This window comes from Hesperophylax consimilis, chromosome 6 (assembly GCF_061612785.1).
Source record: "Hesperophylax consimilis isolate HC1 chromosome 6, BYU_Hcon_1.0, whole genome shotgun sequence".
NCBI lineage: Eukaryota > Metazoa > Arthropoda > Insecta > Trichoptera > Limnephilidae > Hesperophylax > Hesperophylax consimilis.
The window spans coordinates 26,677,031-26,695,964 of NC_142841.1; the positions used below are offsets into that span (position 1 = coordinate 26,677,031).

An 18,934-nucleotide genomic window follows, 5' to 3' on the forward strand; every position below is an offset into this window, starting at 1 on the left:
CACCGGAAGTAGGATTGTATCTAGGCCCCTCTGTAGAAGTGCCGGAAAGATTCTATCCTCTCATTTAACTCTGGAGGGAGTAACTATTTTAGCCGCAGTGTCCCAGTCCTTACCTTCCCGTGTAACTCGGACAGGTGGTGGACTGGTATCATCTGCTTCTAACTTTTTGTAGCCGGGAAAATGTTTCCCCAGCAGTACCTCCAACTCCTCCTCCCAACTGTTGGTAAATCCTCCATCAGCTTTTTTGAATGGGCCTTTTGCTGCCCCTGGGTCTTTTGCAAGAATTTTTTGGATTCTTGCAGTCTGTGGGATGGTTTCCACCTCCCCACAGTATTTCTCCCAGGAGCATGTTTTGGCTTTCTGGATTGCCACCTTGTACTTTTTCTGGTATTGCTTGTGGGCATCCCAGTTTCCTGACTTTTTGGCCTTGTTGAAAGCTTGCCTTACTATTTTCCGTAGCTCCTGCTGTCTTCTGATCCACCACGGTGTTTTGGCCCTGGTACTTGTCTTCAGAGGGCAGCTATTTTCGTATGCCCTTATCATTGAGTCCCTTAGTACTTCTACTGCGTCCTCAATTTCTTCGGGGCAGCCGTATTTAGCTGGGAATCTTGTCATTCCTATATTTAGTTCCTCCGAGTATCTAGTCCAGTCAGTTGCTTTTGGGTTCCTATATGTATCGGTCCCCGTTTTGCTTGTTTCTTCCTCTAGTTTAAATTCTATGTGTCGGTGGTCCGACAGGGATGGTTCGTCCGATACTCTCCATCCGGAGACTCTCAATGTTCCTAGGGTCAGGTCTATCACCTCCTGTCTGTTACTTATAACGAAGGTGGGTTCCCTGCCTCTATTAAGAATCTCAAGGTTCACTGTCATCAGGTATTCCAGGAGGTCCTGTCCTCGTTTGTTGATGTCCGTACTCCCCCACACAGTGTGGTGCGAGTTAGCATATGCTCCGAGTATCAGTTCCCTACCCTTCTCCCTGGAGTCCTGGACGAGTCTCGTTATTTCCCTTGAGGGTGGTGGTTACACAGAGTCATAGGGCATGTATGCTGATGCCACAACTACTTCCCTGCTTCTTTGGTCCAGCGTGACCTGTAGCTTCACAGCCACTAAGTCCCTACTGCAGTGTTCGGGTAGCAGTGTGCCAGGTATCCCTCTGATGAGAATACAGGCCCTGGGTCTGTCCCCCGACTCGTTATAATAGATTAGACCTTGGTTCATGTTTAGTCCTCTGACCTTCCCCCTATAAGTCCAGGGTTCTTGGATCAGCGCGACGTCCACACTGTCCCGGGTGACTCTACTGCTAAGCACTGCAGTCGCTGCCGGACTGCGGTGCAAGTTTATTTGAATGAACTGTAAGTTTTTAGCCATTACTGCCTAATCCTTAAGTCATTCCTCCTATTTACACTCCTCGGTGTTAGGAGAGCGCACCGTGAAAGTGGCCTTCCTTATTCCGACATGCGCCGCCATCCCCATCTCCCTCAGCACCTTCACACTTTCCTCGTCCACACTCATGATCAGGCGATACATGTTCTTATCCCTGATCAAGTCGTGGACGATCCATTTTTTTGTGTGTAGCCGGGCAGTCTGGTTCTCCAGCAGTTGTAGCAACCTCTCGTTGCTTACTGTTCCATTTTCGGGGATCACTGCCATAAACTTTACGTACTTTGGCAGTTCCTGCAACCCCACCACCTCCAGGTCGCAGCCCTGCCATTTCCGTATGGTCGGCACCATCTCCCTCAGCCATGTCTCTGACTCCTTGTCGGAGCAGGTCATTTTCAGGACGCCCCTCTGAGTGAAGCATTCATCGAATCTGGGTTTGAACTGCCCCTTTGGGATGCTTAAAATCAGATCCGCGGCCGCCTCACTCACGAGGGCCTCCTGCTCTTTTGTAAATTCTTCCTCTCTGTTTCTATGGACAACAGCCACCCGAATTTTATTTCCAGCGGCTTCCGCATAGGTAGCAGAGGTGAGAATTCCTTTTTCCAGGCATTTCCCGGTGAAAGCCCCAAGGGTTTAGGTTCCGGTGAGGTTCTTCTCCTCTTCCCGGCCTTCTTTTCCCCGGACGTTCCAGGTTGCTCCCGGTTACCTTGTGCGGTCCCCGTTAGCTTCCGGTCTGTCCCTGGTTTGCTGGTTCCAGCCTTCGAGGTCCCTGGTTGTCCCCAGCGGACTTTTACAGTCCCTGGTTGTTCCTTGTTTCCTTCCTGCCGCCCCTGCTTCTTTCTTTTTAGTTTTCTCCTCGCAGCCCCACTGAGTTTCTTACTGATGTGAATTCTTTTTACATCGTCTGACAGGGACTTTACCTTGTCTTCCTCAGCGGTGGTTGTTGGAGTAAGTCTCTTCTTTAAGTCCCCCCCTCTCCGCTGGTTCCCCGAGGGCCCCAGTTGGAGTCGGGGGTTCTCAAAGAAGTTATTTTCCAGGTCCCCTGATGGTCCCGCATTTCCACGTCTGGATCCACTGGGGGATCCCGCCGCGTTGCGTCCGTCGGAGGTCCTTCTTTATGGTTACCAGAGGGCCCCTCAAGGGAAGAGTCCACCAGGGTGGTCCCATCTCTCCTCTCCACTTCCTCTTGGTTCCTCAAAGGCCCCAAGAGAGATGAGTCCACCGAGGCGGCCTCAACTCCTCCTTCCACTCCCCCTAGGTTCCTTAAAGGTCCCTCGTCAGTGTTGTTTTTGTTTTTGTTTTTGTTTTTATAGTCCATATTCGGTCCCACGAGTATCTAGGGAAATAAAAGGTCCACCCCAGCAGAGCCCCGAATGCTGGGGTAAGGTCTGTATACTCCGAGATGCGACCTTGTGTCTCGGAGGAACCGTTGGTGACACTGTTCCCCAGTGTCATTCAGCCCTGAGCACGGTATCTCACACCTTAGCTTGGGATGGCTATTGCAGGTCGTGTTTCCACTCCCTGAGCGATGAGTTCGCCACACTCCCTACGCTATATAAACACATAATATATCATCAAAAAATAAACTAAAGTACTAGATTAACTTTTTTCGGTAAAAAAATTTGCAGTGCACCGGCTGATTCTATCTTCGTAATAACTTACTTTGTTTTTTGCTAAATGTTGATTTCGTAAATTGTTCCTTCTGACACCAGATAATATAAGCAAGAGGTAAAACAGAAAAAACATATTTTTCAAACTTTTCATGCCATAAATAATATTTCTTGCGCGCTGGAATCATATCACAGTTGTTTCCGCCATTACACTGGAACAGTGAACAATGCGCGCCTTCTCACTCGCTCGCGCTATCACCAAAGATGTATGAGGGGGTAAGGAAACATCGCCTGCCATCCCACATCGCCTTTGAATGAAGAGGTGTTTTATAAAATTAACTAACTTTGGCTTTCACCCTAAGGTTGATCTTGGCCTTATAAAGTTCGGATGTTTTCTTAATTATTATGTTTGTTTTAAACTACAGTTACATCGAAGAAACAAACTTATTTATAAAAAAATACAGCCAACAAAATTTATTATGATTATTATTTCAAGAAAACACTTGTGTAAGCCATTAGAATAATTTTCAAAAAAATGGCATTAAAATGATAAAGTATGTGGGGTAAGAGAGTCACTCCTTTTGCATCTTTGCGTGCCAAAAGTTTACCTCAAATTCTAATGCTTGACTGAATTGATGAATGAACAGTGCATTTGCAGGTATGGACGACAAGCAGATGTGTGAGCTGAGTCTGAAAGAAACGGGGCTAACCAGGAAGCCGTGGGCGGAGATCCTGGAGCAGGAGTTCCTGGCTGAGTGGGCGTGTTACGGGGGCGCTAACATATGACAAATAAATTCATTTAAAACTAAATAGGTTTTGCCTTTTAGTGATCTTGTGTGAATTTAAGCAATGGGTTTAATGAATAAACTTACCTATTTAAAGAAAAATGTTTACCCATCATTTGACAGAACGCGTAAAAAACACATAAGTACCTTCATATCAGATTTCATATTATTTCGAGATAAGATTAGAGAGGTGGTATTTGTATAAGCTATTGCAGTATATTATTTTCTACGTATTGTAACGTATGTGCTGATACCGCTTACAACTTTGTGAAGAATTATCAATATGGATTCAACTGCTAACGCCCAAGAACACCTGACAAAGGCTACCGAATTAGTCACATCAATTCACGAAACTTTAAAAGATCCATCCGATAACCATACAAATGTGCACCAACTCAAAATAATCCCCCAAACAAATAACTTGCTGGTTATCATCGACCATTTGGTTGGGAAACTCCAATCGCTGGAAGGCGAACTCAATGAATACAAAAACGGGAATGATCCCAAGGAAATTGACAGGTGGTAAGTTGAAAATTATGATTTATAAATATGTTTATGGGTTACTGATAACATTAAAAATCTGTATATACAGGTTATATCAGCATGTACCCGAAGAATTTTAACCAACGATTACTGAGCATATTTGGCGATTAAAACGTAACTAGATGTCATTATAATATTATTATGCTGTCTGATGATATATTTTTCAACATTTTTCAGTCATACATCGCCAGAAGGTAGTTGGGTATAGCTAAGCGGGTCACGTAATGCACACTCCGTCTCGTTCCATCGGCACGGAAACAGTCGAGACCGAGCGAGCGCATATCAGAATTATTATTTTAGGTTTTATTGAAAAAAATATATCAACAGGCAGCAAAATGATATCTACATTTTGTATAAGTTAATGAATATGATAATTATTAATGGCCTAAACCAACCGTACTAATTTTGGTTCGAAAATTCCATCTCTTTTTGAAGTTTAGTAGGTTAATTATGAAAAACGCCCTAAAAATTAAATTTTCACTAAATGTACATAATGGTAAGTCACGGCAGGTCTAACAGGTTCCCTTCAGAGCAAGTACAATATTATGGTATTAACTCACTAGAGAGTAGGTCTATAAATGCATGTGTTAAACCTTTGAAAAAGTTTTGCAGTTCAACTCCTCAGCTTATTGAAGTTTCTGAACCTGAGCATTTGTTAGAGTGGCGGTTCTACACTTCAACCAGCACGACGACCATATCGGTACTTTGTATATGTTTTCTGGTCGTGATTGGTGCATTTCGAAATTGGCGTTATTGAACCTTAAAAAAAGTAGAAGAGAGGCGGTTTTGCATCTGACCACTGTTTTTAAAGTCGTTTGAAGACTGTTTGGTGTAGAGCAGAGGTTCCCAAACGTTTTTGCCCTGTAGACCACTTGCCAAAAAATTTTTTTTCCGTAAACCCCCTGCCTGCCGAATATTGAATTTTCCTAAAACTATTAACGTCCCATGTGATAATCATTTATTTTTTTTGTAAAAAGGTTCCCTTCCCTTGCCTGTCCAACAACCGGGTGGCGGTATAGTTCCTCTGTCTTTACACTGTGCAGACAGGGGCGCCCTTGTTAGGTATTACACCAAATGAAAATGAAGCAGGATAAGCAACAGGAATTTCTTTCTGTAGCTGCCTCTACAGAACTGCCCCTTAAGTTCTTTGTCAGTGCTTATTCCGGTCAGTTCTTCTTGTCACACAATATCCAATTCTTCAACGTTCCATTTCGATAGTCAAAATGTCCTCAAACTTAGTTTTGAAGTCTGTGTGAAGTACATTTAAATGTTGAACGTCATTATTACCCTGGACGTTTTTCAAAAACAAGTTGGGGAACTAGGAAAATTCGCGGCTTCCAATGTGCAATGTTTTGCTTGAATATATTAATTCTGACGAGAAAAGGAACGTAGACTCTATTTATATACCTCAATTAACAACTTTACGAAATATCAAAATACAAATATATAATAAGTAATTTCTCAGTCTATTATATTTGTGTTAGTTCTATTGTGAAAACGAAACGAGGTGACGTTAACTACATCATTTTCGCGGAAGTTGACGGAAAAACATACCATAGAATGTTACAAGAAGGCAGAGTAAATATTGGATGGGATAGATGTCGAGTATTCGACAACATTTCACTTTTAAAGTGTTACAAGTGCAATGGCTACATGCACAAATCACAAGATTGTAGAAATGAAAAAGCATGCACTCGTTGTTCCGGAACACATGACGACGACAGTGAAAACTGTCAAAACGACATCCAATGCATTAACTGCAAGAAAATGAATGATCGACTAAAATTACAACTGCCAACTGACCATTTTGCTTGGAGTGATGAATGTTCTGTGCACATGAGAAAAATTGAAGCGGAAAAAAAGAAAATTGATTTTTTATGTCACTAAAGACCTGCTCTATGGTAAACAGTAACATAAAACTATCTTCGGACAACCAATCAGATAACGAAGAGAGTTTTTACATCCATAACATACAAAGTTCGCCTGCTCACCATGAAGAGTTATCCGCCAGAGCCGGAAAAACCATCAATATAATGCATCAAAATGTACAATGCATTCGAAATAAAATCTTAGAATTAGAAAATATTTTGTGTGAAAAAAATATCGACGTTTTTTGTGCTAGCGAACACTGGTTACAAAAGGGTGAAGCGACATCTATCAATTTTAAGGGCTATAAATTAGGTTCAATTTTTTGTCGAGAGAGCCATATTCATGGAGGTGTCTGCATTTACCTAAACGAAAACATTGCTTTTACAGAACTAGAAAGTGTTAAACAAATAACGAAAGAATTTGTATTTGAATGTGTTGGTATTGAAATCCCAAAGCTTAAAATGATAATTTGTACAGTTTACTATAATGACTCTGGTATAAATATTTTTTTTGAACAACTTGAACTATTATTAAACAAAATTTGCAAAAACAACAAAAAACAAATAATACTCTGCGGTGACTTAAATATTGATACAAGCTACAAGAACAAAAACGCAGATTCACTCAAAAACACACTAAAATCTCACAACATACGCTTGATTATTGATAAACCTACTCGTATACAAGGAAATAAAAAAAGTATAATTGATCATATAGGTACAAATATATCAAAAAGCTCTTACACATGGGAAGTCACAGAATTAGCTGTATCAGATCATATGGCACAGTTAATGCACGTAAAAACAGAATATAATATAAACCAAACATGGTATACAAAAAAACAATTATTTAACACAGAAAACACAAACATTTTTAACAATTACATATCGTGTATATGTTGGGAACCACTGAAATCCTTTGAATCCATTAATGACAGCTACGAATACTTCATTAATGAAATAAATAATGGTATGAAGCTTTGTTTCCCCTTTAAACAGTATAAATATCCCCAAAAACGCAAAATAAATTGGGTAACGACTGGTATTAAGATATCTATTAAACAAAAAAGACATCTGTACATGAAACAAAAAAACACAAATGACCTCACAATCATAAACAATTACAAACAATACAAAAAAATTCTCAGTAAAGTAAAACAGGTAGCTAAACGGAATTACAATAGTAAACGAATTCAAAATGCGCAAAATAAAACCAAAACATCGTGGAACATAATAAAAGAGAACTCAAATAATTCTAATTCTAAAAGTAAACCAAAAATCTGTCTTAAAATAAATGATAACCTGGTATCAGAACCAAAAAACATTGCAAATGAATTTAACATTTTCTTTGCACCACCGCCACCACCACAAAACACATCTCTACATCCACAATCTGCCAAAACAGTCAAAAATAAACAGTCGCGATCATTCTTTATAACGCCTGTAAACAGGGAGGAAATTATTAAAATCATCGTAAAACTGAAAAATAAAAGCAGTGTCGGCACTGACAAAATCCCTATAAAAATTATAAAAGCATGTGCAGAAGCGTTAAGTTACCCGTTGGAAATATTAATTAACAAATCTTTTGAATCAGGAACCTTCCCAGAACAATTAAAACAATCTATTATTGTACCTTTGTATAAGAAGGGTCCTAAACAGGAAATCTCAAACTACAGACCGATATCCTTATTACCAAACTTTTCAAAAATATTTGAAAGAGCCATGTACAATCGCATTTATAACTTTCTCGAAAACTTTGAGATAATATGTCCACAACAATTTGGATTCCGTAAAGGCCGTTCAACAACACAGGCAGTTTTCAATTTTTTGAACAAAATTCTAGAAAATATTAATATTAGTAAAAAAACTGTAGGTATCTTTCTCGACCTCTCAAAAGCATTCGACAATGTTGATCATGAGCTTCTTCTAATTAAACTTGAACATGTGGGTATTAGAGGTCTAGCATTAAAATGGTTTGAATCGTACTTAAAAAATCGTCAGCAGAAAGTTCAAATTTCAAATATCAATGAAAAAATGGTCCAGTACATGGTAGAATCCAAATGGAGAACAATAAACAAGGGTGTGCCACAAGGAAGCATTCTTGGGCCTCTCCTCTTCCTTATCTATATAAACGAACTTCCAATAATTGCTGGCACAGAATGTTCAATGTTTGCTGATGACACTGCTTTGTTGTTTGAATGTAATGGAGACGTTGACGAATTTAACAAACAAGTTAACGAGACTTGCCAATTAATAGCAAACTGGCTGTTATCGCAACATCTATCACTCAACACAAACAAAACCCAAATTTTAAAATTTTGTCCAGTGCAAGCTACACCTATAAATATAAATGTAAACATTAATAATAATATTATCGAACCTTCCCAAACCTTTTTTTTTTTTTATTTATTTTTTTTTTATTTGTTTTTGGGGTATTATGCCGTGTTGCGCTAACTCCTTCTTTAGCCAACGTTTCGGACAGCATTGCAGTGTCCATCATCAGGGCAGATGTCTTATTTGAGGTTGTGTTAAAATGTGAGCTTAAGTATGAGGTTGTGATACCGTGTTGCCAGCTCCAACCCTCTGGGCTAACATTAACGTATCATTTTTTTTTATTTAAAGTTGATTCATGTAGACCTATGTTTAAAAATCTGAAAATTCTGACAGTCACAGATATATATATATATTGGAGTTATGCATGTTAGTGCGATCATCTACAGACAAGTTCCCACTAAAAAACTCAACACATAAATACGCTACAAGGCTCACAGAAAACTTACTAATACCAAAAGCAAACAAAACAATATTCCAAAAAGGACCATACTACATGGCCATTAAAGTATACAACAACCTTCCACATAACATTAAACAAATACAAGATACACACAAATTCAAAACGTTACTAAACACTTTCCTTGTTAATAAATGTCACTACACGTTGAGTGAATACCTCACGTAAATGAAACACCTATTTTTATTGGTATATATATTTGTATTTTTTTATTTTTTCATTGGTATATTGTTATTATTTTATCTGTATAAACATTGTAATTAAATAAATGTGGTTAGCTGGAAGAAATGGGGTCTACCCATAAGCTATACCTTTTGTAATTTTAATTTTACAATAAATAATTTTTGATTTGATTTGATTTGATTTGTGTCATTTACGGAACTCCTAAATTTTGACTTGAGGTAAATGGGGGTCCGCTCATATGTACCCCCATTTGAATCTCGTGGACCCCCAAATTTTTTTCTCGCTGACATAGACCCCCAGCAAGCCGATATCGACCCCTGGGGGTCCATATAGACCACTTTGGGAACCTCTGGTGTAGAGAGTGAGACATAGATAACTAATTAATCATTAGGTCAAAATGAACATAGTGTGGATAGAGGCAGTTTTGCTTTTATATCCCTCATGTGAAGTGTTTCATGCATGGATATGATTTTTATTTTATTTATGAATTGTGCAATGTATATTTGCAAATGGTAATTTTATTATAATCCTCCACTGTTTGTGTGGCCGACTGAATAAATGAAGTATATTATTAAATATTTTCTTTTCTTTTTGGGTTTTTTTTGCTTGGTGGTAGGCACAACTTTTCAACCTTTATGGACTGAAGAAAGCGGACTTGCCTGAAGAATGTTTGAAAAAGAATTATCATTGAGATGGTGACGTTTCTTTGGACAAATTGTATAATTCCTTATTTGAAATAAACAAAATGTTACCATAAATTATTAGATGGTTTATAATTAAGTACATAGGTAGGTATTTAAGTACCTACTTAAAAATCTTATGATTTCAGAGGAATTATGGTTTTGCTTTATTAAATAAGAGAAAATTAGAAATATACTTTTCGGACGCGAGGTCTGTTTTTCACAGAAAACTAATAGTAATATTCTATTGTACAATTAAAACAGGTTGGAACACGAGGAGAGTGAATTTAAAATGGCGAAAAAAAAAATGGTCGACGCGACCAACAACAACCATGTGGAAGAATCAACTTCTCAACTTCAAAGGTTGTTTGTATTTTATAATTCACTATCATTACAAAACATTTATTATTAGTAGTTGATTTAACATTTATACTGCAGGGCATCGCCCTATGGACCCCATATAATTGATCTGTGAAGTGTGCATTCATCAACTCGACGCACGGCAGTTTGAACGGCATCGCAACAGTACCGACCTGAGACTTTTAGGTCTCATAGATTTGTGCATCATGTGGGTCTATAACTGCATGTGTTAAACCTTCCTCGCAGAAAAGGTTTTACAGTTCAACTCCTCAGCTTATTGAAGTTTTTGAACCTGAGCATTTGTTAGAGTGACGGTTCTACACTTCAACCAGCACGACGACCATATCGGTACTTATATGTTTTCTGGTTCGTGATTGGTGCATTTCGAGATTGGCGCTATTGAAACTTAAACAAAGTAGAAGAGAGACGGTTTTGCGTCTGACCACTTAAAAGTCGTTTGAAGACTGTTAGGTGTAGAGAGTGAGACATAGATAACTAATTAATCATTAGGTCAAAATGAACATAGTGTGGATAGAGGCAGTTTTGCTTTTATATCCCTCATGTGAAGTGTTTCATGCATGGAAATGATTTTTATTTTATTTATGAATTGTGCAATGTATATTTGCAAATGGTAATTTTATTATAATAAAATTACCATTTGCAAATATAAACAGTGGAGGATTAAAATCCTCCACTGTTTGTGTGGCCCACTGAATAAATTAAGTATATTATTAAATATTTTCTTTTCTTTTTGGGTTTTTTTCCTTTGTGGTAGGCACAAATTTTCAACCTTTATGGACTGAAGAAAGCGGACTTACCCGAAGAATGTTAGAAAAAGAATTATCATTGAGATTGGTGACGTTTCTTTGGACAAATTGTATAATTCCTTATTTGAAATAAACAATATGTTACCATAAATTATTAGATGGTTTATAATTAAGTAGGTAGGTATTTAAGTACCTACTTACAAATCTTATGATTTCAGAGGAATTATGGTTTTGCTTTATTAAATAAGAGAAAATTAGAAATATACTTTTCGGACGCGAGGTCTGCTTTTCACAGAAAAGTAATAGTAATGTTCTATTGTACAATTAAAACAGGTTGGACCACGAGGAGAGTGAATTTAAAATGGCGAAAAAAAAAATTGTCGACGAGACCAACAACAACCATGTGGAAGAATCAACTTCTCAACTTCAAAGGTTGGTTGTATTTTATAATTCACTATCATTTTTTTATTTTTATTTTTAAACTTCCGATTTAGTTGTCCGGGTTAAGTCTTCCCCAAAGGAAAAACTTAACCCTTCCACTCACTTTTCCACAAATGATCAGCTAGTCAATCAACACTATGTAAGTGCATTATATAAGTAAAATAAATACAAAACAATACAAGAACAACAACACGTCAAATCACCAGATATCAAATGGGAAAAAAAAATTCACCGTCTCCAGATATTTTCATATCAGAGGGTTCGGCTCGGTAGAACTTCTAACAGGGCCTATAAATCCTACTGATCCCTCAACATAAATATTTAAAAAATCTTTTGTTATCCTACATGTATTCAAAATGACCGACTTTTGCATCTTTATATATAATTTTTTTGATAGATCTAATACGCCTAAATTTTTAATTAGAGAGCTAGGTATAATGCCAGTAGCCGAAATAACGAATGGTAATATTTTTATAGTCTGAGAATGCCAAATTCTTTTTATTTCATTTCCTAAATCTGTGTATTTTCTTATTTTTTCACTAACAGATTTTTGAATATTACAGGAATTTGGAATAGCAACATCAATGATATAAGTTATTTTTTTAATTTTGTCATGTAAAACTATATCGGGTCTATTATGACTAATCGCTCGGTCTGTTAGTATAGTTTTATCATAATATATTTTATAAAATTCGTTTTCTAAAAATGAATTTGGTTCGTATTCATAATATGGTACTACATTACGGCAGTCAATCAAGTTATGTTTAATTACCAAATTTTGGTGAATTATTTTTAAAACTTGATTGTGCCTAAATGTATACTCGGACGGTGCTAATATAGAACATCCCGATATAATATGTTCTATAGTTTCCGGAAAAGCCAAACATTTTCTACACAAATCATCAATTTGATTTGTATCTTTGATTATATGCTTTCTATAATTTTTAGTATTAATGACTCTATCCTGAATTGCAAGCATAAATCCTTCTATTTCTGCGCTCAACTCTCCAATACTCAACCATTTGTTTGACTTAATTTTGTCAACATACGTTTGGTTGAGATAATTGAAGTGTTTTGCGTGTAAAATTTTATTTGACCAGGAATCTAATAATTCCTGGTTGGGATTTATAAAAATGTTGGCATTCTCATCGTATAAATTTAAAGGTGTAATATTTCTATCTGCCTTGCAAATTATTTTGTGCATTTCTGAGCTATGAGCTTTCCTATGGAAAAAAGTTCTTAGCATTTCTACCTGATTATGTTTCAAAGAAGTTATTTTGACTATACCTCTACCTCCTAAATTTCTAGGTAAATTAACTCGTTCTATAGCTGAATTTGGATGATGGCAATTAAACTTTGTTAGCGTAGTTCTAATTAATCTTTCTAAGTTATCTAAATCTGTATTAGACCATTTAATTATGCCAAATGAGTACGTTAATAGAGGTATTGCCCAAGTATTTATTGCTTTTACTAAATTTTTAGCAGATAGATTGCATTTTAAAATTTTCCTTATCCTAGTTTGAAATTTAATCCTAATATCATTTTTAATACTACTATGGTCTAATCTATTTGATTGTGGGTATCCTAAATACTTATAAACCTCATCCCTTTTCATACTAGTAATTTGGAAATTTCTAAATATACTCTCGTCCCCATCTACAATTTTGCCTTTTTCTATATGGATCGTTCTACATTTATCTAAACCAAATGTCATTTTGATATCATCTGAAAAGTTTTTAACTACCTCGATCATTTTCTCTAAATTTTGTTCAGAATTCGAAAATAATTTTATAAAACATTTATTATTAGTAGTTGATTTAACATTTATAGATATTAATAATATTGACTGTACTGAACTTCTGTCACTAATTAATTTTAACATACCGTTCAGAAGAACATGACATTCAGCGCTTTTCCACAAGCTTAATTACAAAACAAATGCAGCTTCCAATTCGCCAATTAACCATGCTTTTCATATTTCAATAATATTTGTCTAAACTCCAACATCGATATTTTTTCAGATTCAGTGCCCAAATTTAAAGGAAACATCATGTCAATGATAATATAAACTGTTAATTGCACATATATATTAACACATACTTTCATGCATACACACACACCTGTTCACTACAAATGCACGTCACTTGGTAATTACTAAATATACATACCACATATAAGACATAACAAGGAAAACATTTTGTGGGGTTACTGCCAAAAGTTGGTAACTACATATTTTGGTTTTTGAGTTTGAGCGATGATTTTAATGTTTATGTGATATAATCTATGTCTGGAATATATTTGTGTCCCCTCTTATGTCGGTAAGTAGGTTTTTAGCTAATGCTTTTAAAAAAAACTTTGTAACTTAATTTTTTTACAATTAATTGACAAGAAAAATATTATAAAAACACTTTAAAAAATAAGCATGTCTGTTTAATAAACAACACTAAAAAGATTGTTTTTAAATTAAAAAACAATATTTTCCAAAACCCCGATTTTAAAATGAAGATAAAACTTTTGAGTTTACTCTAAAATATGTTTATGTACCAACTTATGGCAGTAACCCCACGGATATCATAGGTACCCACCATGACATATTTAATATCTATAAATTGTTTCCACTTAACCATTGTAACCAATGTGCTGATTGTTTCTTTATATTAAAATAAAACATTCCATCCTTTTCAGTCAATCGTGTACTATTGTTTACATTTCTGAATGTAGCCTAAAACAGTTGTATAAATGTATGATGTAGTTGTGAATGTAAATATAGAAGTTCATTTATAACAATAGAAGTGTTGCCCTAAAGAATTTCAATAAAAAATGAACTTTAATGTTTGTTTACAGATCAGAAAAGTTTATATTAGAAGAACTGACAATGGAAAAGCAAAAGAACAACCTTTCCAAGTGGAAATATTCAGAACTTCAAGATACTATTGACACATCGTGCGATGTCGAACTGTGTCAGGTTAAGTTGTTGCGTTAAACACATTCGCATAAAGATTTTTAATCTTTATGAGCTATAAATTTAATACAATTTAAGCTAGTCGTCCCACGGATCGGTAAGCAATCGAGATAAACTAAATGCTGTAAGACCTTGCACAGTAAAGTTCCACACTGAACTGCGCTACAGACCGTTGTCTTACTATAACGATCTTAATTTTCTGTGCAGGGTCTTACAGCACTCGGTTTATGTGGACTGTTTACCAACCTGCGGGACACCATACACCAGGCGTGTACAATCCACAGCAGTTTTCAAATTTACTGTTATTTTAATGGGAACTGTATAAAGCATGGAATTTAACTAATATGGATGGGCCACCCTTACCATATACCAACATTTCTTTTAAACTAATTTTATTTCAAATATACTGCTGACAGAAAATAATTCCATTTTTTTTAGTTTGTAATGTTTTACTGCAGTAGGTAACTTTTTAGAAGAAGCCCAGTGAATGTTTTTAATATGTATATGTTTCCAAATGATTTTTTTAGGCCGCTTACGGTGAGTTCCAGCGCCGCCAGAATGTCTATCACACCTGGAAGTCCAAGAACCACACAACCAAAGAAGAGTCCCCCAAGTCTCGCTTAACGGATTATGGTCAGTTACAATTTGAACACATTTAGGAACATGTATCTTTTTTGTGAACTGGATATGACTTGTCGCTGCACAGAAACGGGCTATCCGATAGATAGATTCCTCTATCTTAACAAACGGATCGCAATCTTTAGATTTCTTTAGGTATTTCAACGGAAGATGCTCCTAGGAACTAGGGTCATTAATACCTTCGGCACTGGTGCATGTCGGTTAACATGCCAAACACGTGCCCAACATTTGTACTCGGTTGACATTATTTTTCACATGAGAATGGGTTGTTTCTATGGCTTGTCTCCTCAAAATGAGCCTCCACATAGCATCCCCAAAGATAACGTAGATCCTGTATGGCCTCCTGTGTGGAGTTAATGCAAAAAAACATATATTTATAGTACTCTCTCACTAATCCGTCGGCCCAAAAAACAGGCAGTGAATGCCGCCATAGTGCATGCACAACAGATATTTCATAAATACAAACACGGAAGTTCAAAATTTAATAGCCTCAACAGAGTTCTATGCCATATCAAGAATCATAAAATTTATTCGATCATGTAAATGGGAAAATATTTGAAAGTGTAATCTTGTACAAAAGCCACCTTTTAAAGAACTTATAAATTATAATTACAATATTTTAATATTGTAATTTTAAAAACAGATGAGGCAAAAAATGACAACATTATGTGAGTCAGAAGCCTCGTTAATAAATAAAAAAAATAAATACAAACAAACAATCGATTAGTTCTCCAGGCCTCTGGCATATTGACCGTTACATTTCTTGAAGATGCTCTCAGAAAGTCGGAGAATTAGTGTGCATTTCCACTTCTCAATAAAATCCAAATAAATTAAATATTTCTAAAAGCATCCGAAAACTAATAACTGTTTTAGAAAGGGGATGAAATACGCCTTGTATGTAAATATAATTTTTTAAATATTATAATTTTGAAATCAAATATAAAATGTTTTAAAAATGGCTCACGTTTTTTTCGTCTGATCACTGAATATTACCGATAATGGAAAGGATGGATGAAAAAAATGAGCGCATTTGAGCTGTACCGAAAAGCGAACAAATTTACTCTACGGATAAAGTTTATTCAAATAACCAAACAAATTAGCCTTAGGAGTTAATATGTCATATTTAAGCTTACAAGATGACTCCATTTTGAAAAATAATTCAAACAAAAAACTATACCATGGACTACCAAATTTTATATAACGTTATGTAGCCGTTTGAATCGTAAGTAAGAATAAGCGTCCGGGCGGCCACTTTCAGAACTAACCGTGCACGCCGGTTTGCTGCTCGCCGGCCCTTTAGATTCCCCTTAGTAATCCTGCGTTCAGCCCAACAACACGTACCCCGAGCGCGTCTCGCACGGTCCTCGGAAGTTAAAGTGTAGGAGTATACCATGCACCCGTGATGTTTGCCATGCCCCGTACTGAGTCTACAGAGACGGTTCTAAGCTCAAATTGTAGAAAATTTAGTCCACTTTGAAAACGTAGGCCACTACCAAAGGCCCCAAACGAAGAGCTACAAACAGGAAAAAAACTAATACGCAACATGAATCATCATCACCAGAGGAGGAGAGCTACTGCCTTGTTTGTATGTCAGCATATATTCAGAAAACAGACCGAGGAAAAATGAATTTAATACACACAATGTAAAATGTGGGCGCATGAAAAGTGCGCAGAAGGTTGTCTTGGTTATGTTTGCCACGTTGATGCGATGGGTGCTACACCCGAATAGAACAGGGGGAAAAGGATGAGATGAGACTTTGTACCATGCATGGAAAATGTGGTCTCATGTTTAAAATGTTGGGTTTCGAATAACTAATTTAGTTCATTGAACCCCCAAACTGGTCAGATATGATATGTTCAGATATGAGGTATTTAAATGGAAATGTGTCAAAGTGAATAAACACACGTAATCAATTTGTTTTTTTTGCGCGGCAGTGGCAAAGACCCCTCAAACCCACCCGCAGCCCAAACCCGACATCCTGGTCTCCATGGACCGCTACTTCCGCATCCCCTTCGTGCGGCCAGACAGAATAGAGGAGCGCCGCGGCTGGTGGTACGCACACTTCCACGGCCACAACGTAGCGCACCAGATGGAACTCCACCTCGACAAGCTACCAGTGCTACTCACCGCAGGTACATTACTTGTTTGATTTATTAGCCGCTCTTGGTTATACTAACTATACCAAGCAAGATATTGCAATACCATTGCATGACAATGTAATTTGTCATCCTGCAATGTCATTTGAAATCCCAATAGAATATATTGCTCCCATAGCTGTTCTGCCCAAATGATGCACACACCTATGAGACCTAAAAGTCTCGGGTCGGGACTGTTGCGGTGCCATTCAACTGCCGTGCATCGAGTTGATGAATGTACACTTCACCGATCAATTATATGGGGTCCATAGGGCGATGCCCTGCAGTATAAATGTTAAATCAACTACTAATAATAAATGTTTTGTAATGATAGTGAATTATAAATGACAAACAACCTTTGAAGTTGAGAAGTTGATTCTTCCACATGGATGTTGTTGGTCTCATAGGGCGATGCCCTGGACTGTCCCAGGGATCCTGAAGCTCATCTTTGGATGATAATTAATGCAGAACTTCAAACTATACAAATAACCTATTGTTTAATCTTTTTTCTAATCAAAATCCTGCTGTTATGACAGTCAAATCCTACCAGGCCACCAGGAAACCAGAAATGACGAGGATTCAGTAACTCCCTATTGAATTGAATAGTGAACATTGCATTTGCAGGTACCAATGATATGCAGATGTGTGAGCTGAGTCTTGAAGAGACGGGGCTGACCAGGAAGCGAGGGGCGGAGATCCTGGAGCACGAGTTCCTGGCCGAGTGGGCGCGCCACGGGGGCGCTGACTTCATCAGCCCTGCACAGAGAGCCAAGTGAGCGCCAACCAGCCCCCCTGAGGCCCCTTATAACACTTTTTTCCATTTTAAATTATATACATACTCTTGAAGACAATTTGTGTATTCATAATAACTGAAATAATATATCAACATTTATAATATAAGACATAGATTGGGATCTATCTGGCATGGCTCTATTTGCTTATTTTGTTTTCCAAAGAAGTGTATTTTCGCACATAAAGCAAAAAATTAGGTCAATCCCATTGCCCATTGTGACATTCAATATTAATTATATGCGTTTCAAATATTGTGCTCGGTTTGTGAGCAAAAACAGAATGTGTTAAGCACTTCATTTACTAACTATAGCAAAGGGTCTTTTTTCCAATCGATCTGTTTATCATCCATTTTAAATTATTAAATATTCTCTGTTTCCAGATAACGTAATCTTCCCGTTGAGAGTTGTGATAGTACGCTTGTGTACTATTTGACCAATAACAAGAAGCTTTTCTATTTTAGTACTTATGAACACAAATCTTACTATTGTGATTGGCGTTAGTAAAATATGCCTTAGGAATTTTCCTGTATTCCACCTTGTTGGCACATTCCTTTTCTAGACAAATCTGTTTCAAAATGTTCAACAGTATTTTTGTAAAATAATATTCACTTTTCATGATTTTTTTGTAAAGTGTATTTATTACCAATAAATATGATTAATGAAATATTTTTGTGCTGTTTTTATTTTGTTATTTATTTGTGAATTGGAGAATGAGATTTTCTGCTTTCGCTCTTTTCATTAACTTGGAAAACTTTTTGTGAGATTGTCCAGAAGTGTTTAGGAAGCTACATAATATGTCATTGAAATGATTAAAAAATAAGTATAAAATCTACTTACATTTTTAAAATAATATATTGGTTTCAGCAGCTTCAAAAAAAAATACATACCATGTTCCTTTCTTCAGAAGGTTTTTGGTCATCATCATAGACATTACAAAAAGGGTAGACTTGCCCTAATGTAAAATCTGAGTATCATTTAGACGAGTTGGAGGTAAACCA

The 18,934-nt window shown here is 36.6% G+C and overlaps 2 protein-coding genes across 2 annotated transcripts; one reads left to right on the forward strand and one right to left on the reverse strand.

Moving 5' to 3' along the window:
- Positions 1-60: 60 nt before the first annotated feature.
- Positions 61-870, reverse strand: LOC149423146 (uncharacterized). Its single transcript, XM_089633055.1, has one exon. The coding sequence runs from the start codon at positions 868-870 to the stop codon at positions 61-63; it is 810 nt and encodes a 269-aa protein (XP_089489181.1).
- Positions 871-3,877: 3,007 nt separating this feature from the next.
- Positions 3,878-17,731, forward strand: LOC149423147 (myosin heavy chain 95F-like). The gene is made up of 6 exons (XM_089633056.1): positions 3,878-4,297; positions 11,301-11,399; positions 14,253-14,373; positions 14,898-15,003; positions 16,945-17,142; positions 17,682-17,731. The coding sequence occupies exons 1-6, from the start codon at positions 4,059-4,061 to the stop codon at positions 17,729-17,731; spliced, it is 813 nt and encodes a 270-aa protein (XP_089489182.1). The 5' UTR covers positions 3,878-4,058.
- Positions 17,732-18,934: the final 1,203 nt, after the last annotated feature.

Coding starts and splice junctions, on each gene's coding strand:
- LOC149423146 (XM_089633055.1), bottom strand. CDS start 870: ATGACAGTGAACCTTGAGATTCTTAATAGAGGCAGGGAACCCACCTTC.
- LOC149423147 (XM_089633056.1), top strand. CDS start 4,059: ATGGATTCAACTGCTAACGCCCAAGAACACCTGACAAAGGCTACCGAA. Junction 4,298..11,300: donor CCCAAGGAAATTGACAGGTG/GTAAGTTGAAAA, acceptor CAATTAAAACAG/GTTGGACCACGAGGAGAGTG. Junction 14,374..14,897: donor GCGATGTCGAACTGTGTCAG/GTTAAGTTGTTG, acceptor TGATTTTTTTAG/GCCGCTTACGGTGAGTTCCA.